Genomic DNA, 22,404 nt, shown 5'->3' on the forward strand with positions numbered 1-22,404 from the left:
ATCCTAACAGGTGCAATCTATTGACAGGAGGAAACTGGTGGCAAATTGAAGTACATTAACTATTTACGTTCACTGCATCAGTGTTAACTATTTATATTCTTTTGCCGTCTCATTCTGCCTTTTCTTCTGTGCTAGAATGTAGTAATGTACACTATTTTCAGTTTTGCATATTGTCCTTTATGTTATTGTTAATTTCCATTTTACAGAATCTGCTGGCGCTTTGTCAATAAATGTAACACTCTTTTTGTTCTCTCCAGGGGCATTCCTAGAGTATTTGGAACCCGGGGTGGGTTTTGTAGGTGCCCCCCACACACACACACTTTCAAATTGAAAGACAACCACCAAAAAAAATGTTGGCGAATATTTATTTTTAACACGTTTTGTAAACTGTATGTCAACTTAAAAAAAAAAAAAATTCTGAAAAAATAACCTTTATAATAAAATAAAGTTTAACCCCTTAACAACAATCCACGTACATGTACAGGTTCACGAAGCAATGTGTTAGTGACAATGCCCGTACACGTACATGGTAGTGTTGTTTGCGGTTTGGAAGCTATCCAAAAAATGTTTTTCTGACCTTCCGATTGCCATGAATCACCGCGATTGGCGGTTTAAACAGACCAGTGATGCAAATCACCCATTTGTTAAACACACCCACAAAGCCTGCAATGCCTCAGAGGGCGCTTCACAACCTCCTGATCGGTGGGTTAAACGACAGACCAGTGATTCAAATAGTAAAATAAATAAATATAAATATATTTGAAAAAAATATGGTAACATGTAAAAATAATTCTCCACTGTCACCAGAAAAGTGCAAATATATAGTTTTTAATGAGCAAGTCCTACAATTAGCACTATATCCACAAAAAGTCCTGCATGGAAAGAGTTAAAGTATTGGCATTATAAATGCCCATAGGGTGCGTAGTTTAAAAAAAAAAAAATTATGATTTGATGGGGTAAATTGAATTGGCCGGCTTCAAAGATGTCCCAAATATGGGATGTGGGAACAGACGGACCAGATGCCTAAATTGCAAAAAAAATACACACCTCATTTTGTGGTCTTTTACCTCCCAAATAACCCAACAAACCCATATGTGGGGTATCACTGCGCTCAGTGGTGTTTGGCCACTGAACGGGACTGAACATATACCAGGAACGGTAAATTTATACCTGGATTACAACGTGTGTGGAAAAAATACAACATTTTTTACTACCATAAAGTTTGACAAAGGCTGGTGGTAGAATAAGTGCATGGAAAAGGTTAAAATGCCAGCATTTGAAATACCTTGGGGTGTCTAGTTTTCAAAAATATATGGTTTGATGGGGTAAATTGCATTGGCTGGTTTCAGAGATAGCACATGAGGCAGAATCACCAAATTTGGGGAAAAATTGTTTTGAAATCGCAAAACGCTACTGGTACTTGCCCATAAGGCGCAGAAAAAAGCAAAAAAAAAACATTGGGCATTTCTGAACTCAGGACAAATAGTAAAATCTATTTAGCAGGTTTTTTCATTAGTTTTTGCAGATCAGTAAAAGATTTTTTATTTAAAAGTAAGTTGTTTTTTTTTTTTGTTTTTTTTTTTTAACAAAAAAATCACCATTGTTTATAGTAAATTAGATGATAAAAATATTGGTATCTAAAGAAAGCCCTGCTTGTCCTGAAAAAAACAATATACTGTATAATGTATGGGTGCACATTAAGAAGAAAATTAAAGCTACAGCAACACTGAAAAATGTTAAGAGCCTTTGTCCCAAAATGTACTATGAGAAAGAAACAGTCTTGTCATTAAGGGGTTAAAAAATAATATAATAAAGTTTAAATAAATAGCATTTCTTGAACATATATGCTACAACAAAACTCCTATCGCTAAATACTGAGTCAGACATTGATAGTGATACAACGTAACCCCCATCCTTATACACTGAGCCAGACACTGACAGTAGTGCAGCATAACCCCCATCGCTATATATTAAGCCAGACATTAACGGGGTAGGCCTCTGCCCCTGAAGCAGGCAGCCTGTACCCCCTCTGCCCCTGAAACAGGCAACCTCTGCCCCTGAAGCAGCCTGCCTGTGCCACCTATGTCCCTAAACGCTTTTTTAACATTCATTCATTCATTCACCTTAACTGCAGATTTCCCTGGTATAGGGGCCGGCCGTGCAGCCCTGGGGCCCCACAGATGTCTAGGTGGCCCAACGGCCACTTAACGCAGGCCCGCAGCTTACCACCATGGTGCCCAAACACTGTGTGAGAAAACTCTTTTCCTGTCCGTTCGTTTTCCTGATGAGTGGGACTCGGGGCTGACCCTTGAAAAGCCAGGGATGTTTTATGCTTCAGGACCAGAGAATTTTTTGTGTTTTTGCTATGCCATTCTTTGTTTATTTCTCTAATTTAATGAACCGACACAAATTCTTTTTTTTCAGGACAAGCAAGTCTTTGTTTTTTTTGTTTTTAACCATATTGATTTTTTGATATTTTATTTAAAAAAAACATTTATTGTTTATTCACAGTTTTACAGGGTATATAAATTATGCATAGCTAAATATGGGGGAAAAATACTGAAAATATATTAGTTAAGCTGCCTTAGTTTGGAAACCACCCTATGTGTCTATATTATTAATTTTCTATATATTTTTTAGAAAACCCCCTACCGAATCCAAACCCTAGCTGACTAATTCTGCAGTAACTAACCCTCCAAATACTAACTACAAAATATAAACCTAGACCCATATACCGTATTTGCTTGATTATAAGACAATGTTTTTTCCAGAGCAAATCCTCTGAAAAATACCCCTCGTCTTATAATCGGGGGTCGTCTTATAATCAGACCTCAAATAGGTCTGACTATGAGACTGAGATCCAGATCCCCCGCAGCGATGCAGGGGACCTGGATCCTCCTGTGTTATGCCGCCCCCCAATTTACCGGTGCTTCTGAGTCCCCGGTGCTTAGTCCGGGCAGCGTGTAGAGCTCTCCGCGATTCGCGTACACAACTTCCGCTGCAGTCGGGAGGAGGTGCGTTTAGCAGCGGGGGACCTTCCCCGGCTGTCAGAGATCAGAGTTCCCCGCACCGGGGCGGCCGGGGAACTCTGACAGTGAATAGTTAATGAGATCCTGATTTCTTCAGAAACATTGTATCTTGTTTGTGGCTTGTATCCAGTTTGTAACCATTAGTACCTATTTGCTCGATTATTAAAAATCTGATGCTTAATCTTTTTGAATTTTAGGATGACTGCAGGCATTTTTGCAGATTGTGTCTTCTTCATCAAAGTCAACCTCTCATCCTTTAAAGAAAAGAAAAGACTAAAAAACATAATCTCTTCAAATGGTGGGAGTTTTTCCTATGTGCTGAATGAGAAGGTAGGGTTGCATGTGTGTGTAGATAAATGCAAGTACCGCCATTTATTGAAATGGTAAAAGTAAATGTGCCCACACACCTTGCTTTCAAACAATTATAGTCTCTGTTTGGCTTTGAGTTACCTCTGTGGTCCTGTACATATATTAGTTTTTAAGACTGATGTCAGAGGTAAGAGTGAAATACGTCTTTTAAAAGTTGACGTAGACTGCACGGTTATATCCAACATTACCTAATTTATAAAGTTGATGTGAACGTGTGGCCCGTGGGTGAAACATAGAAAGTATTGCTCACATTATCAATGACTTTGTGAAGACATGATACAGAGTTATCTGCAACCTCATCTATTCTGATTCCTGCACCTTTGCCATTATGCTCTAAGGCACCTTATGGGAAGTCTTGCATCCCCGTGGTGGTCTAGGCTCTGTTTCGTCAAATTATTTTCCGTGGAACAAGATGAATTCTGGTAGCTGTGTCAATTAAATTTTGTTACTTTTCAATCTATTACATGTTTTGTTTATTATAGTGCACACACATCATTGCGTATAATGTCAGCGATCTGAGAGGTTCCCATTTGAAAAAGATTCAGAAACATCAGATTTCAGTTGTTGACCCTGATTTCATATGGAAATGCATAGAAGAGAAACAACTTATTGAGAAAGCTGATAACAAATCCGTGTATGTTGTTCCAGAAAAAAAAGTCAAAAACATACAAAGTAAGGTTATTTTTTATTTTTTTAGTCAGTTATTCATTTCGGTTGACCATATTTCAAACAAATATGGCCTTGGCCTTAGTATTAGATTTAAGAGCAGGAAAGTATACCTAAAAAAAAAACAAAAAAAACTTTGTTTTGTCAAGAAAGTTTGAATTTCTTGAGAGGGTGTTGGATAAACGGTACAACCTCTCATCAGTGGTGGTAGAGGCTAATATAGGGTTAGGCATAAAGTCTTGCATCAGGAAAAATGGGCAGACCAGATGGGTCAAATGGTTCTTATTTGTCATCAAATTCTGTTTCTATTATCTATGTAATTTTTTTTAATATGTATCTTTTTTGCCTTTTTTCTTAAGTGAAAAAAATAATTTTCTCTGAAGCAGCGGGGGGGCAGATGGGGGATCTGATTTGTCGAATGCCGCTGCAGAGTAAATTTGTTTTTCATGTAAATTAACTGTCTAGTTACAGTGGGGATTTTAGCTGACCTACTAAAAGTGCTGTAAAACCAAGGAAACACAAGATTATCTTCTTAAAATGCCTTTTCAAACAAGATAAGCCATTTTTTAAAAAATATTTAAAAATAGTTTTATATTGAAAGGTGCCTTCAGGTGTCTGATAAATAGAACTCTGGAGGAAAATAGATTGCCAGCTTTGCTACCAATTGATTAAGTCAGCAACCCAGGGATAACACTTTCATGCAGCTCAGGTAGAGTTATTTATATGTTTTAAGCAGCCTCCATTACTGCTATATCTCTTAGCTGTGTTCTATTGCATTCAGAATTTGGTGTAGAAGACGTGAACATTCAAAAATGTTTTAAAATGACTTGTGGTTGCATTAAGCTTGTGAACTACAAACAGAAGTTATGTTTATAAATTGAGGAAATTCTGTATTGAAAATCAGTTGTATTACATATTGTGTATATTATGTAATGTATATTGTTTTTTTTGTTTTTTTTTTAAATAAACAATTATTTTTAGCGGAACACTATAAAATCCTATCAATTTCTTGTGCTGCTTGCTACTAGCATCTACTACATTGTGAACACATTCAGCCTGCAATAGGAAGAGATATTGTCAGCATATGTTTCAACCAAAACCCCTAAGGTCCTTGTCAGTGTTTAAACCACAAGGCAAATAATTCAAATAAGCCTGTATTCTGTCTTTGTACTGTCCCATATGTGATTTATGCCCTAATGATATGTATTTCAGTCGAAACATACGCTTTTAATGCATTGGTCATCCAAATGTGCAATCCATGCCCATTTGTTCCTTTAATGGTCCACAGGCATGGTACTGTCCTCCAGGATTTTTAATGGCCCTTGAGTTTCTGGAAAAAGAATTGGTTATATTACCTTAGAACAGTAATTAAATGGTCTGACAAATTCAGACAATAGCCCAATACAACTCAGCTGTAGTAAGTTTCAATTTGTTCCAAGCAATCTCCTTGAAAAAAAAAAAATTCAATGAAGACCATATTGTGGGCTGTACCTGACATGAGACCCTTGTTGGTAAAATGCACACAGCATTGCATACACCACCTAAAACGTGTCGTCTTCACATCTAGGGAAGGCAGGGTGTAAGATGTACGTGATACGTAAAAAATCTTGACCAGGATATAGAAAATGTTCTTATCAATATTTTTATATGATTCCGGCAGATTATCAGAAAACTCAATCATATGCTAGAGATGAAGAAAAGAACAAGGAAGACATTCACGTCTGGTATTTATGTGCTTCGTTGACATCAGTCTCCTGAAATATAACCAGACTCTCTGGTGTGGCAAATTCAGAGCTTTGCTTCTTGATAAGATATAAAATATATTAAATGTGCATATCTTGGTTAACCAAGCCTATGTCACCAGTGGGTAGTGAGAACGTCGTATTACTGTTTGATCTATGCATTATGCAGCCTCAGCCCTTCTTCTAGAGAAAGCTGGTCAGGGTTGTCTGTTCAGATTTTGTAGTAAAGGGAGTGAGATGAAATGCTTAATTTACCATTCAAACTTTGGTTTTCTGTGTACACTTCTTTATGTCTGAATTATCTGTGATGCCCTGTATTGGGGCCAGACCTTTTTAACCTTTATATTACTTGGGAACATCTCAGAATCAGCATGATGATCTAATGATGATGCTTCATGACATATCAATAATATATTGTCATTTCTCACTGTAGGGATAACGGTGATCCTATGGAGGATAAATCCTGGTCTCCAAAAGATTTTGAAGTGGCAAAATACAGTTTTCTTCAAAAAGTGTGTGTCCTCTGTGAATGTTTTGGGGTTTTTTTTCTTAACTTTTGAAACATTTTATTTAGATATATACCTATATGTAATGATCTTTTAATGTGAGATTAGACAACTTGATATTGAATTTAGTAGCCAGGTTATTTTATGAATAAGACATTAGAAATAACATATATAATTAGTCTATTTCTGCCAACTCGTCCAACCATCGTTCTGAATATATAATAAAATCAAAAAAGGTACGACCTTAGCATGTGCTCTCCCAGCTCATTTCTGAAAATGTACACAAAATGCATGTGTCAATGGAACAACATATTTATTTGTTTTCACAAATGTCCACACAAAAATTGAAACAATTTAATTTACTTAATAACAATCTACCGTTTCCATGTAGTCCATGGGTGTGAGCTCCTGTACTTGGGTTGGCTTAATTTTTCCTGGTGATTGACAGTGAATTGACTGAAACCTTTTGCATTAAATCTACGTATGCCGTATATTACGGAGCCTATTTATATCACACTCCCTTTCAATGATGAGAACCAACATTTCTCTATCACAGCGTTCTACGTAGAAGTAGCAGCAATCTGATCCCTGTTTTAGCCCAAATGGTAAGGTAAGATATTTCCCATCGACCAGCAAACATCGCTTCATCTGTTTTGAATGGGAGATTCTTTTGTTCCCACTATTTGACCCCTTGCTTCCACAGGGAAGCCATACAGACTTCCCTGTCAGGATAAATCACCATTTTTGCTGGCATCCCCAGGACCAAAAAAATAATCAAGTTCTAAAATATCACATGTACTGAAGTTGCAATGACACATTTAAATGTTTGTAATTGAAAAGGCATTATCACTTGTCACTGCACATGAAGTGTGGCATGCTTTTAGAGGACACCGTAAAACAGGCAAGAATTCTCCCTTTTACTTTTGTCGTTTTTTGTTTTTTTCTTGCATGGTAGCTCCACAGAGATGACCCTGCTCCATATCCGTTGGCTCTTCCAAAAGATTATGGTGTTGCTTCGTTTTATCTTTGGTCAATATTGTTTTGGGGGTCACTTGCCACACAAGCTGATAACTGCTTCCAGTTGTAACATATTGAATGGGCAATAATAACTACCCGCATCAAAGTGGCACCAAAACTTCTGGTGGTAGAACGCCAAAGTTGGTAGAGCACATGCTAAAGTGGCACCTAAAAAATCCCAGTCAGCTTACTATTTCACAATGTACATATTCATATATTAGAGCGACTCAAAGCACAAGTAATTGTTTTCCCTCAATTGCTTATTTAGGACTCAGAAGTGGCAGTTGTGGAGCTACTCAGCCTTAAAGATGAATGCTTGCTTCCATATAAAATATCTACAAGGACTGGCCTTCTAAATGGATCTAAAGTAAGAACTATGGTATACCTGCAAAACTTTTTTTTTTAATGTATAAAAAATTTATAAAATTGTATTAACTCAGTAAGTATAACAGTGTATGTGAATTAAGGCACATATAGTTGTTGTTTAATGCTGCAAAGACTCAGGTGATTTCTTGGTAGTGCTCATTCTACCTACTACACTTTGTCGTTGTTCACCTGTACAACCGGATTGTAAAATACATGAAAAGAGTAATGAATGTGCATCCTCACAATTTTATCATGTTTATATATAAATGTATTTTTTTTTTAACACTTTTACAATTGAATAGTACGTAACTTGATTATTTACGTAGCCCGCTGTGTAATATAATTTATTTATTTTTCATTCACTGAATTTGTTGTTCTTTGCAGCAAGAATACACATATTTTCTGGCAGAAAACTCCATGAAGGCCTGTGAGAGATATGAGCTACGTGTCAAAGAACTGAAAAACAAAGGCTTCCTTCAAAAAGATATTATTCCCCCTGAGGCAATGATCTTTATGTCAGAGCCAGTGCAGGAGGTAATGTGTTTTTTTTATAATATGCTTTAATAAAGTTAAAACTACATTTATCCTTAGTGGATCCTTTGTGTTCCTTTTCAGAGGGCTGATTGTATGTAGGCAGTAACTATAGGTACACTTTGTTTTTTGAACAATGGGCATTTCTTAATTATGTAGCCTACAATGTAATACGTTTTCTTTGTTTACCTCAACAGGTGCTACTGAAAGAGGCTATAAACACTACTAAACTGTCCCGGGAGGTTGGCTGTTTTGTAGAATCCATCTGGTATGATGCCTTTGGTCATCTGTTTGATATACTGTCCTCGCACATAGAGAGCATCAGTCTCAATGATGTAAGTCAGTGAATAAACTAAATATTGGTTGACTTTTGTGTTGTTCTGCCACATTTCCCCTCTTATCTTCTTTTACGTGGGAAATGTCTTGACCTGGCAGAAGGTGGTGTGTTGTACACAGATGGTGGTGTCCTGCTTGGTGTTCCTGCTGTCGGACCCAAGACCAGATGCTGCATGCTTGGAAGAAGACCAGGCAGCCTACAATATTTAAAATATTTTCAAACGTCAACAAAAAATACTGTGATAGTCAGTGACCACATTCAAAAAATACTCCAGATTCAGTCACCACAGCCAAAAAGAATCCAAACATGGTCACCAGCCAAAGATTCACCAGATATGGAGGTTGATTTATTGGAGATACTTTGTGCAGGTAGTTTATCCAAAAACAAGGGAACCTGCAGTTTTTTTCTATATTGACCAGGACTGAAAACAGATTTAGTTATAAAATGTATGTGTCCTACAATTTTTTATTATCTTTGTCAAAATATGAGCATTTTACTCTTCTTGAAGCAAGTAATGTTATTGCTTATTAAATGTACCCGACACCAATCCGTTTCCTGGTTTGTATATACTGTGAATTCTTTAGTTATTCAGTTTGTTCTTCACTTGATTTAAAGGTAAGCAAAGCCGAGGGGATTTTGCTGCAACTGAAAGGTGGTCTAACCACAGCGGCCACGCCAGGAGAGTTGCAGAATTTAATGGCTGAGTTTTACCGGCTTATCCCTCATAATGTTAACTCATTTCAGCCGATTACAAAAAAAATGATATCGGAGAAGCAAGAATTGTGCCAGGTAAGTTTACATAAATATGACAGGGAAAAGATTGATTCTGTGTGATGTACTCGGGGTCCAAGGATGGGTAGGTTACTTAATTATGATGAAAAACAATGTGAACGTTCTGGAGAAATGCTTCCGGTAATTGATTATGTACCTGGGAGTCGTGGGTGGAATTTCCATGTTTTTTGGAGTCAGTAGCAAGTTAATCCATGTTGGGTGGGAGATGTATATTTGTGATAATGATGTATGAACAGCTTTGACTGGAATTTAGGGTCTCAGTTGTGGATATACTTTCATTCTTGTCTTCCTTAATCAAAATATCTAATGTTTTACCCTCCCCAAGCCTCAAAAATTAACATTAATCCTTGGCTGAAGATAGCGGAGTTAGTAATAGTAGGTGGAGAAATCCATGAGCTATGTCCTTTTGGAACCCATTAGCTGAAAATGTTGTGGTCAGCTAGATAAGTGCAATGAATCATGGTAAATACAGCTCTGGATCTTCTGTTAACTAATACTGTATACAGAAAATTATTATTTAGGTAAATATGTCTGTTCAGGTGTGTTCTGAAATGTAATTATATTACATGTATTGTAAATTGAAAAAGAGCCCATCGTTGTTTTTTCTTGTTATTATATTTAGCTTATTAGAGACTTTCTTAATACTTGTGAGACTACCAAAGCATGGCACATGTATAGTACTTTTGCTAAATACCAAGCTCTGAGATGCAAAATAGAATATGTGGATCCCAACACTGAAGAATTCCTTCAAGTGGCCAATCAAGTCTTGGAGAAGAACTACAGGTAAGACTCAGAGTATCATATCCACTAAATGTTCTCTCAGGACCCAGTTCTCCACTATCTTTTTTTGGACATGAAAAAACTGCAATACGGCACATTTACTGCAGTTTTACTGCATTTGTACTTCACTGTACTGCAGTATTACTGCACATTTACTGCAGTTTTTTTTTCATATTGCCAACCTACAGTTGTACTTCAATGTACGGCAGCTTTATTGCATTTGTACTTCCGTACAAAAATAACTGCAGTAAAACTGCAGTACAGTGAAGTACAAATGCAGTAAATGTGCAGTAATACTGCAGTAAAAGTGCAGTATCGCAGTTTTTTCATGTCCAAAAAACTGCAGTATTGCTTCAGAAAAACTGCAGTAATTTTTTCGTAAGGGTTATCCTTCCCACTCTTAAATGCCAGTTACAAAACTTATCAAAGAGAATCGTATTATATATGAATTTGTATACAGACAAAGCAGAAGAATTACTAAGTAATTATGTAACAGAATTATATTATCTTATAGATATATTGTATTTCAATGACACTTTTTTTGGTGAAATTTTGGTTATAGTCAGATCTTGTGGGTGGTTGGAGTCTCTGTTTTTTTTTTTTTTTACTGTACTAGACAGAGATATGATGAAGATCCAACGTGCTTTATGTATGATTATTATATAACATTATAATGAAATGCCATGTTATTTTATGTCGTCTACACAGTAATGAGTCCTTTGAGGTTTTAGAAGTATACAGAATTGGGAGACTGAGCGAAACCTCCAGTTTTCAGAGCAAGATGGGAAACATTAGGTCCTTACTCCATTCCTCCTCCGCAAGCAATTTTCTTGGAATCCTTTCTCGGTAAGATTGCGTAGAGGAGATTTGGATACTGTTTGTTATATAGGATAAATATCAAATGATGTAAATAATGTAAGAAGAACGGTCAAATACAAGTTTTACTATGCATATGAAATATGAAGGGTATGTCTGAATGATTTGTTGTATCACTTTCCCAACGCCATATCATCTTCATCCGTTCTCCCAGTTTTTGGTCGAATGTAGTACCATGTAACCTATTACAGTGGATTTGTGTGTTCAAGCGAATTAGGTCTTTCTTTCATTGTAAGCAATGCACACATCATATAAATTACTTTGACATTTTTATCTAGCGGGTTACTGTTGCCAAAGACGGTCGTGGAAGAATTTGGTTTGGAAAGGACAGATATTGGAAACCTTGGAAGTGGCATTTATTTCACTGATTCGATAAGGTGTGTATGTAATTACATTAATTGCCTACAACACCACACATTGTCCTTCCCTATTAAATCATTTTTTAAGTGCTGAGGAGTGAAAGATACATCATCACTTGCAAAGAATATTGTAACTTTATTTAGAATCCTTTGAGTTGAATGTATCGATTCAAGAGCATGTTTGCCTATTCCTTTGCAGTGCTTGCGTTAAGTACTCAAAACCCAGTGACACCAGTGGCGCAAGACTTTTGGTGCTTTGTGATGTGGCCCTAGGCAACCCACAAGACACCTACAGGATGGACTTCTCATTAACAGAGCCACCCGGTGGCTTACACAGTGTACATGGGGTACGGAGAACTGCAGGGGTAAATTCGGACTTTGAGGTAAGTGGCAACATGGGCATATGTGTAAACTTGGCACTTACTGCAGCAGGTGAAATTGCAATTTATGATGGTTTGCTTTATTTTAGCATGGGGTGTATTGATTTGTATAGCACCATAATGGCATTTACAATGATTGGCAGATCTTAAAAACTGCCTGTTTTTTATGTTAAAATGTTCATAATTATTTGGACTTTTTAGTAAAATGCTACACAACATATTTCAGCCACAAAACAATATCCATATATATCATCTGCATACGTTTGATTACATTCAACCTTGTACAGGGATATAAATATTCCTCCTGGTGTATTTTAGTACACTGCCGGATCAGGTATTTCTAATGTTTAATACAAAAACCCTGTTAAGCATCCGATCTACTTCTTTTTTGCCAGGATGATGAGTTTGTGGTATATAACAGGAACCAAGTAAAAATGAGGTATGCTGTACGGTTTAGTGTGAGTAATGACAAAGTGGATCTGAAACCTGAGTTTCTTTTCAATGAGAATGAGCTTGAGCTTGAGCAAACTCCGAAAGATGTCCTAATGGTGCCAACACAGTCAGAAGGTTAGAAACTTTAGTATGATGTTCATTCTCGTATGATGATTTGTACTTGCATGTATCCCCATGCCTCATCTGACATTTGTACGAATTTGAGAGAAACTAGTCCTAAATTCTAAAAAGCTGCCAATCCAACAGCAGTCTTCCTCTGTTATGCAACTCTTTAGGGTTTAACATTTAAAGAGAGAGTTGAGATTTTAACTACACGATTCAATATTTATTATGAAAAGCCAATCCCTTTGAGTTTCTGCTACAGGAAAAGCTTGACTGGCCCTGTGAAAGTCATAGGAAAATCAATGAGATTTTTTGCTCAAGGACCTAATACATTACAGGGCAGCATTGATCCTTCATAATAACTATTATGTGATGTTAAGGGAGTTGAAACCACAATTTTCCTGCCAATTCTCCCTTTACAGAATAAACCTCTTAGTTTTCCCAAAGTGACCTGATCTAGGGTGGGAGCTGTGGGCAAGCGATGAATCTTGTGCCGCTGTTCCTTTTGGATTATTTTACAGCTACAGCAACACTTGAATCAATTTTACTTTTTATATAAAATAAATAAGGGCCTAATAGTATGTGTCTAACTAACTTGCTCCCACTAATACTCTGTCTCCTATTAGTGAAAGTTAAATTATTTAAAGAAAAAAAGAGTATTTTATGATATTGATACCCTCTTTAGGACACCCAGAAGTGTTAAGCATTGACTTATCAACCTTTTGTGCATGGGGTTTCCCGTACAAAATATTGTTATTAAACTCCCTTACTTTAACAGATGCTGCCATAGATGAGCTTCCGCAATCTAAACCCATACATGGTGGTCTTCAGAGTGTTGACGGTAACCAAATGCCCTTGGAAACGATCCATGTGAAGGCTAAAGTGATGGACCTCATTGCGCAGGTGGGTTTCTAGATACTGTACCGTTAATTCAAAGACATAACCATCCTTTGTAGACTGTTAATATTTGGTGTCTTCTTTTAGGTCGTGATTTTTCAAACCTATAAAAACAAATCGCCCATGCCCATTGAAGCCAAATATGTTTTTCCACTGGACAGCTCGGCAGCTGTATGCGGTTTTGAAGCGTTTATCAATGGAAAGCACATTGTGGGAGAGGTACATTAAAGCATATATCATTATGGTTATTAAAACTTGTATGTAGATATTTGACTGTTTCATTTTTTTGCAGGTTAAGGAAAAGCAGCAAGCTCACCAGGAGTACAGAAGTGCAATTCAAGAAGGTCACGGTGCTTATCTAATGGATCAAGATGCACCTGTATGTTTTGATCCAATTAAACCCTATGTTAATTAAGAGTAATGAGTTAATCTGTTTTTTGGGGTATACTGTGTCAGTGGAAGCCGCACCCACAAGTCATGAGAATATTAACAAATTTAAAGTAAAGCTAAGGAGAAGGGTTCACGTGATACCTTCTATGTTTCTAGGATGTCTTCACTGTGAGTGTTGGAAACCTGCCACCAAATTCCACTGTAATTATAAAAATTACCTACATAACTGAGCTGGTGATGTCATGTTCTGAAGTCAATTTCCACATTCCGGGAACATTGGCTTCCTGGCAAAAGGATAAAGCACTCAATGAGAACATTCAGGTAATCTGTGTTTCATTTTTCATACCTAAAGAGAACTTGCCTGAAACTAATCCTACAGGCTGCTGTGGAGAAGTCACTGGACAGGCTGTAGTATCAGCATGTTGATGACATCAAAGCCAGGGCCATGTTTTTACACAAGAAAAGGGGTAGTTGACTGCACAGCCCCCAATTCTGCAGCTTATACCTGCTGGATGTAATGAGGAAATTAATTTGTGACTTATTCCACCCTAGAAATTCTGCAAGCACTTTGGTGCAGAAATGAGGAACCACTAGTTCAAAAGTTGTTTTGCATATTTCCCCAAAGCCAGCATCTATATAAATAAATCCCAATGGAACACATGCAGGAATCGGCAGCCATTGCTCACAGTGATCTGCGAGATCATCTGTCACTAGTATCTTCATACCCTGCATATATACACGTGTCCTCACAAAGTGCAGTGTTTAACCCAAAGCAGCACCACTGCTGGCCCCTCTGTGCCATAGACCTTAATGGTGAGGGCCAGGATATGACAGCATATACCGACTCACTGACTTTTAAAAATGTGCCATGTCAGGTGGAAGGAAGCTATGGAGGCTTATTGACCGGTGACACTATAGGGAGCCTGAAAGCCCAAAAGGGTGACTGGCTCGGTGTTATATAGCAAAGGGGCTAGGATGTACCCTAGGCCAGAATATACCACTGCTTTGGCAACCTGACACCTCAAAACATTCATGAGGTAGACATAGGACTTTCCAGAATAAAAGAGCAAAACCAAGGACCAAATAAGGCTTTTACAGCATGACAACAATGCTCAGGCTATATGGGCTGAATGGTTCTTATCTACCATTTAATTTGATGTTTGGCTTAGTCCTCTCCTTCAGTTTTGCCCAACCACCAAAGGACATCCAGGACATATGCAGGGAAAGATTCCAATGACTTTGCTATCCCTCTATTCATTGTCATGTTTCCAATGACCAGTTTGGCACTACATGCAAAATCTAATCGTGGTTCTTCATTTTGTGCCCCCCTTCTAAAATATCCCCAATTTTTCTTTTTTTTTATGATTAAAAATCCAATGTATTACACTTCTTTACATGTCTTTCACTGTTTTGTTCTGTAGGACACAGTGACAAAAGTGAAAATTGATGAAGGAGGTGCACCAAAAGGGTAAGTATTTCAGAGAACAGGGAGGCCGCTGGTGAAAAAACAAAATATGTTTGTCAACATAAGGTACCTTTACATACTACAACGTATAGACATAAATATTATACTTTAAGGTTTGGAGGTTTTTTCTTAATTTTATATTTAAAGAGGGACTGTTGCAAAGTGCTTTTTTCATTTTGTTTCTTGATGCTTTTGTAGGAATCTCTCTTGTAAACAGATTTATAACTCCTAATAATGTTAGGGAGACATCACTGTGTGTAATTTTTATTTTATTTTTAAGCATTTTTTCACACAGACATCCACTATGCACTGATCCTGCCAGGAGGTTCTGTGCAGACCATGCAGGGTCTCTGTTGCTGGGTTCAATGTTTCCATCTGTTCCAGCATTGACACCATTGAAGTTTGGGCATACAAGCGGTTAAGCAATGGCAGAGCATTCAGTTGTTTAAGGACCAGGGTGCCCCTAAGCAAACAATGCATTTGAATGTACTTTGTAATTTGGCCTCAAGTAGCCAATCAATGGCAGAAAAGCAGTCTTATTCCCTGAAAAAATCGTTAACAAGGTAAAATATTACATTATCAAATTATGTCCGGAAAGGGTTTAGGTATTTCACAATGATGTTTCTCATATTGCAAGGACTTGAAAGTTTAACACTGAAAGTGTTAAATTCAGCAAAGTAGGTAGGACAAACTCTTTAATGTATTAGTTTATAAGTTTTGTTGATTAGCCTAAATATTCAAGATATACTATTTTCCATTTTATTTTCCAGGTGTTTCTGTTTGGATATGTCCATTGAGATGCCATATAAAATTGAGAACATATCAAGTTATCAACACAGTCTAAAAATTAAAGTAAGCCAACATTCTTGTTCGTAAGTATAGAAACCCATAGAAGACAGAAGGGGCAGTAACTTCTTTCCCCAACAGAGGCTTGTAGCATTCACAGATAAAACACAGGGAATATCATCACTGATATAAAAAATATTTTCAGGTCTACCAACTCAGATAAGCCTTTTGCTAGAACACTATTTAGTTCAGGCAGCACTCAGTTGGCTGACTCTTAAGGCCGGGTAATAGGGTTTTTCCTAAACCGTTTAATGTCATGTATTAGCAGCGCCTGCAGCCTTAATCAAAAATTTGACTTTTTGAGGGGTTTTATAGGCTAAAAGATTGGTACACCACATAAGCACATATTTATACCTGTGATTGATTTGTACATCAGAGAAACGTCTCATATCATTATAGCTAGCAGCGAGTTGGATGTACAGATACATTATGGTCTCTTATCATAATTTACCCAGTCTAACCCTTAGACTACTGAACTCCAAAACCTAAAAAAAAATCATGCTTGGTGTTATGTCTCCTCCTCCCTTCTGAAGGATGAGAATTTATTGAATCCACACCTTTGACCATTTGTTGCTTCTATTCCAGTGCTAGAAAACTAAACTAACATTTAACCTGTTATAGTAAAAATATATTTTTCTTTTCTAGAAAACAGATTGCAAGGCTGTAGTCCAAACCAGAGAGAGAGCTTCTCTAGATGAAAATGGCTTTACATTGGTTATTTCAATGACAGATGCCTATCTTCCAAGAATGTGGGTAGAAAAACACCCAGATAAAAACAGCGAGGTATACAAAAATACAACTCTTTGGTTTAAATTTTTTTATGGTATGACATGATTGTAGGATAGTAGCTCTAGGGCAGGGGCGTCCAACATGCGGCCCGAGGTGCGGCCCGCGTGAGGTCGGCAGCCAGGGCAACCGATCATACGCGGGCTGCACTTCGAGCCCTGCTACTTACCTGTGGGAGGGTCTTCTGTACTGCATAGAGGAAGCGAAACCTAGCAGAGTTCACGTGACATCACATGACTCTGCTCCAGTCCTGCTTCCTCTGTGCAGTACCAGAGAACGCAGAGGGAGGCCGCGGCATCGAGAAGCTGCAGTGCAGGTGAGGGGGTGGGGAGGGTGTTTGAGTATGCGTGATTGAGGGAATTATTCTGTGAATGAATGAGTATATGAATGAATGAGTGTGTGTGAGATAGCATGGATGTGTAAGTGCTGGAACCTAGGCATGATGGGACTTTGATTGCTGTAAGCAATCAGACTCCTATCATGCCAAGTCAGCCAGTACATGCTGAAACCTAGCTAGCTGCCCTCCTTGTGTATTGATGCTGCCAGCAGTATGGGGTCTACACATCACTTACAGCCACCCTGTACCAGCATGTACTGGCTGACTTGGCATGATAGGAGTGTGATTGCTAACAGCAAGCACAGTCCCATCATGCCTAGGTACCAGCATTTACTGGTTGCCCGGGTATGATAGGAGTGTGATTGCTGTTAGCAATCACACTCCTATCATGCCAAGTCATATTGCTATTTTTTTGTCCAATTGTGGTGTGTTACCTACTTTTATTAAAAATGTGAGTTTTTATTATTATTTATAAAGGGGGGGGTCATTTTTGGTTTTGGCTAAGTGAACTGTGAATGTTTTGGTCCAGAATTTTCATTTTGGTGCATCCCTAGAATAAATACAAGTATTTCATTTTTAATTATCCTGAATTTCTAGTCACAAACCTTTCTAGGCCCAGAAATCAGTGAGAGGAAAAGTAAAGGTTTTGTCATTTACTTTATTTTAACCCCTTCAGGACCGGGATTTTGATACTAACGTGTCGCTAAAGGACCGGAGCCGTTTTTGTGTTTTTGCCATGTCTTTCTTCAACTGTAATTTCTCTCTTATCAATTGGTGCACCCACACAAATCATATATTGTTTTTTTCAGCACAAGTAGGGCTTTCATTTGAAACCATATTAAGCTGGGTAGTACATTGTTTTGTTTGAAATAAACTGGAAAAAGTGGGGGGAAAATGAAAAAAACGCATTTTTTTACAGTTTTGTATACATACAAATTGTACACACATTGAACCAATGGGAAAAAATTATCCCAAATATATTCATTAAGTTGTCCTGATTTGGAAACCACCCAACATGGCCAGGATTTTTATCTATTTTGACCAGTATAGGGCAAATATTGCAAGGCATGCATTACGTTTTTTCAAATTTGGCATGGTAGTCTAATAACTGCAAAAGTTGTCACAGATACTGATTATCCCCCCAAAATTATATGTTTATGAAAAGTAGATAAGTCAAGGTGTACAACTAGGGTCATTTTGACACTTTTCAAACAGGGATTTTATCGCCAATTGCTGCCAAATTTTGAGGTATTTTTATATTTTTTTGTTTTTTTTGCATATGTTGCAATGTTGCTTTAGATTTATTATATTTTGTATAGAATATGTGCAACTGCAGAAAAAAACACCAAATTGTGTTCACCAACATCCCCCGGTTCCAACAAGGCCTCACATGCATGGTTCATGCATTTTTTGAGGAAGCTATGAGGGCAAAACTGGAACATGCGCACTTTCGTTTTCACATTTGGAATTTTCAGAAATTGGTTTCCTGGGCCCATATCCCATTTGGGACATTTTGGAAGCCCCCCACTGTAAATTACCCCATGAAAGTATATATTTGTGAACAGTAGACAAGTCAAGGTGTTCAACTAGGGTAGTTTTGACAGTTTTCAGCTAGCCATTTCTTCACTGATGTCTGCCAAACTTCACAGGGAAATTATTTTACTGCTTTTTTAACGCGTACATTTCAATGTTGCACTGAATTTGTTGCACACCATAAGTGCAACAGTGGAAGAAAACACATTTTGTTCACCAAGATCCCCTGATTCCAACAAGACCTCACATGCATAGTTCATGCATTTTTTGAGGAAGCTATGAGGGCAAAACTGGAACATGCGCATTTACATTTTTTTAATATTTTTTTTCATCAGATTACTTGTAAGTGACAGGTTTAGGCCGCTGACATCAATCAGGGAGACCGATCAATAATCAGCGACTTAAAATGTCACCGACAAGTGATCAGGTAATAATTATGATTATTTCATTTATTAATAATTTGTGTTTTTTCATAATTACTCCAGATGACCCCTCTCTCTTTGTAGAGCAGGGTCATACGTGGGCTGCCATAATGATCCGATCACTCCTATTGGCCAGGAGCGATCTGATCAGCCCAGCCCAGCATTTGACCTGGAAGCACCCTGGACTTTCAGGTCAGTGCTGTTATTTTTTTTTTATTATTATTATTATTTTATTTTTTTTACATTTATTTATTTTTATTATTTTTTAAATTTTTTTTTTAACTCTTTCAGTGCTGATGCTCCATTGAAGCACAGCATTGCTGATATTTAGTCCCCACAAGCTTGTTGCAATGGGGGTCATACACAATCGCAGCATTGAAGGGGTTAATTGAGGAAGAGGGGGGGTAGGGGTTAACTGAGGAAGGGTGGGGGGGGGGGTCTGGTCTCCACACTCATGTGGAGACCAAAGAACCCTGTCTCCCTGTCCCTGAAGCTGCCTCTGGCAGCTGGGACACAATCTCCAATAGACTGGAGATTGTAGGGGAGGAGTCTCTCTGATCAGTCCTACAGGACTGATCAGAGGACTTCTGGAGGGTCGTTTTTCCAGGCAGACCACCAGCAGCAGAGCGAGCCCCCTACAAAACGGGAATTAACCCCTTCAATGCCGCGATCGCGGCATTGAAGGGGTAAATGCTGCACTGACGCTCTCATGGAGCGATCAGGCAGCAGGGGGGTGTTGGATCAGGTCCCCACACTTGTGTGGGGACCCATTCAACACCCCCCCCCTTCCCTGAAGCTGCCTGTGGCAGCTGAAACTGCGCTGTTTCTGCCTACAAAATCACTCCGTGGGAGTGATTGTAGGCTTGGGGGCGGGCTTAGAGAGGCTGTGCTGTCTGCCCAGGAGTCCTGGGCAGACAGCAGCAGCAGCGCCCCCACGATCACCGAAAATTGTGGTGATGTGGGGGCGTTTTTTGGAGGAGACGTACCTGGTACGTCCCGGTCTACCGGTGACTGTTAACCAGGAAGTACCAGGTATGTCCCGGTACTGAAGGGGTTAATCTGCATATTTTATTAAAGGCCATTTTTTCACAGTGAAAAATGAGTGCGGCCCTCGCACGTATACAATTCTGATGAAGTGGCCCACTGCAGAAAAAACTTGGACACCCCTGCTCTAGGGCTTACCGTGAACAACTACAATGTATCAAAAAAGGCTTGTCTTTTTTTTCTTTATAGCACCATCAGTGTTGTAGAATGGGGTTAAATGTTTACCCTTATATTTATACCAACTATTAGGTTACTTCTAAGAATGTGAGACCTCTCCTATGTAGCAACTTTTTGTTACTATAGCAATTTATCCAGTTAGGTTGGGATTACATGATTTACTGATACAGCTGCTTAGCAGGATATTTAAACATTCAGAGGCAGTGTAGCCTTTGTAAAGTCTCTAGTCTGTGTACTTGTATTAGCGTAGGCCTTGCTTTTGACTCCTGTTGTGATTAAATCTTGATTATTCTGGCCTCTGGTATCCTGATCCAGGGTTTGTACTACTGACCTGCTCTCTGGTAACGGCTGCATCTTCTGAGTGAAAATCAGTACGTCATGTTATCCCAACCTAACTGGATAAATTGCTATAGAATAAGTCGCTACATAGGTAAGGTCTTGCATTCTTAGAGGTAACCTAATAGTTGGTATGAATATGAGGTAAATTGCTAAACCCAGTTTGGCCAAGGTGGGGCAAGGGGTTTTGGTGGTGTCTCAAGTATGAAATGGAAGCACCCAAGGTATTTTACGGAAGTGGAAGTAGGAGGGCTTACTGTGTGATTGAATATGAGGAATGAAGTAAAGAACATAATACAAGGTAACATATTTCAGATATTGTAAAGAGGGTTGACTTATTGAAAACTAGAGGTATGGAAAGACATCCAAAAGGAGACAATAGAAAGACAGCTGGTGTCACAAGCCAAGAGAGCAGGTTTAGTTTCAAGGCAACATTGGAATCATTGGTAAACGTAGAAGAATGAGTGCATGAATGAATGAATTAGGTTTCCCAGAGAGGAAGCATAGAGAAAAAACCGAAGGCCTAAGATTCTGGGAAATGCATCTTTTGAATAAGCTTGGTGTCTGCATTGACCAGGGCCTTGTATTGTGAAAAATTTATTTTATTGCATTTTTAGTAAAACGTTGATCCCACTCCCACAGGCGTGCATGCTGGTATTTCACCCTGAATTTGAGTCCGAATATCAACCAGCAGATGTAACCATTTGTCTAGATTGCTCTAATTCCATGGAGCCATGTTTCCAAAATGCTAAACTACTTGCTCTGCACATTCTTCGATCGGTGCATCTAGCCTACCATCTTAACCTAATCCTCTTTGGTACAAGTAAGTCTCTACACAATTTTAAAACACGGTGTCAAATTGTCCTAAACATTATTCTTTCACAATTATCTTGAAATTAGGAAATAGCTCAGATATTGTTTCCTAAATAATTTGGATAAGGAAACTTCCTAACATAAATTCAAGTACATGCATGTTATTGTCATCTAAGTGTCTCTTTTTTGTTTTAGCTTACAAAGAGTTTGACATTTGTCCAAAAAGACGAGATAATTTACAGGACCTGGAGAAGTTTATTAAAGTAAGCAAGACTGCTACATGGGGATGTCATTTTTTCGAAAAAATAATCGGGGAACCTTTCTGGTAGTGTTTGGAGGAGGAGAACTTGTTCTTTATTATAATCCAAATATGCAATAACCAATTTAATAAAAATTATATATATATATATATATATATATATATATATATATATGTATTCATCATGAATTTATACATAGATATATAACTTTTTTTATTTAAATGGTACGGTAATTGCAAGCTTTGATTAAATATAACATTTTTGTGATGCTTTTGCATCCGGATAAAGTAAGTGGTCTCCTTTTCACTTTTTTTTTTTTTATATAGGCTACATTCTGTATAATATTTCTAGGTTTAATGCAGGCATGTTAGCCCCTGACAATGCTAGGCATCTTCTGATGAGGATATGCCTAATAAACTGTTATTAAATCCGATCTACTGTAAGGCCTCAAATCTTACTTTTTCCGATGCTAGGTTACATTGTGCCCTCTGGGCTTTTGTATGACCTCATCTTGCAATTACTTTTGTTTATCTTCTAGATGGCCAAACCAGACATGGGCAATACAGAATTCTGGAAGCCCCTGAACTCGATGTGTTTGCTTCCACCATCCACAGGAATACATAAAATCCTCCTAATATCTGATGGACAAATTCAAAATGAGTACCCTATCTTCCAGATTCTGAAAAGAAATGTGGGGAAAGTCAGGTTATTCACCTGTGGTGTTGGGTAAGTGACATTTCATTATTGTGTAGCATGTTCCAAAGATAAGGCCGCATGATGTGAAATGGTTGTA

At 38.0% G+C, this 22,404-nt stretch overlaps 1 protein-coding gene across 1 annotated transcript in view; it reads left to right on the plus strand.

The window, feature by feature from the left end:
• Positions 1-476: 476 nt before the first annotated feature.
• LOC149288934 (protein mono-ADP-ribosyltransferase PARP4-like) overlaps positions 477-22,404 on the plus strand; it is a 48,415-nt gene continuing 26,487 nt past the window's right edge. The window contains exons 1-23 of the mRNA XM_089491191.1: positions 477-529; positions 3,227-3,359; positions 3,881-4,032; positions 6,240-6,318; positions 7,598-7,696; positions 8,080-8,229; positions 8,424-8,561; positions 9,179-9,352; positions 9,978-10,138; positions 10,844-10,981; positions 11,290-11,388; positions 11,570-11,753; positions 12,146-12,317; positions 13,084-13,208; positions 13,290-13,421; positions 13,495-13,581; positions 13,749-13,913; positions 15,014-15,060; positions 15,828-15,909; positions 16,549-16,686; positions 21,181-21,361; positions 21,547-21,614; positions 22,150-22,337. Coding sequence (XP_089347317.1) covers positions 477-529; positions 3,227-3,359; positions 3,881-4,032; positions 6,240-6,318; positions 7,598-7,696; positions 8,080-8,229; positions 8,424-8,561; positions 9,179-9,352; positions 9,978-10,138; positions 10,844-10,981; positions 11,290-11,388; positions 11,570-11,753; positions 12,146-12,317; positions 13,084-13,208; positions 13,290-13,421; positions 13,495-13,581; positions 13,749-13,913; positions 15,014-15,060; positions 15,828-15,909; positions 16,549-16,686; positions 21,181-21,361; positions 21,547-21,614; positions 22,150-22,337 — 2,945 coding nt within the window. The remainder of the gene's footprint in view (positions 530-3,226; positions 3,360-3,880; positions 4,033-6,239; positions 6,319-7,597; positions 7,697-8,079; positions 8,230-8,423; positions 8,562-9,178; positions 9,353-9,977; positions 10,139-10,843; positions 10,982-11,289; positions 11,389-11,569; positions 11,754-12,145; positions 12,318-13,083; positions 13,209-13,289; positions 13,422-13,494; positions 13,582-13,748; positions 13,914-15,013; positions 15,061-15,827; positions 15,910-16,548; positions 16,687-21,180; positions 21,362-21,546; positions 21,615-22,149; positions 22,338-22,404) is intronic.

Source organism: Sceloporus occidentalis, unplaced genomic scaffold (genome assembly GCF_023333645.1).
Source record: "Sceloporus occidentalis isolate IW3139 unplaced genomic scaffold, rSceOcc1.0.p SCAF_49, whole genome shotgun sequence".
NCBI lineage: Eukaryota > Metazoa > Chordata > Lepidosauria > Squamata > Phrynosomatidae > Sceloporus > Sceloporus occidentalis.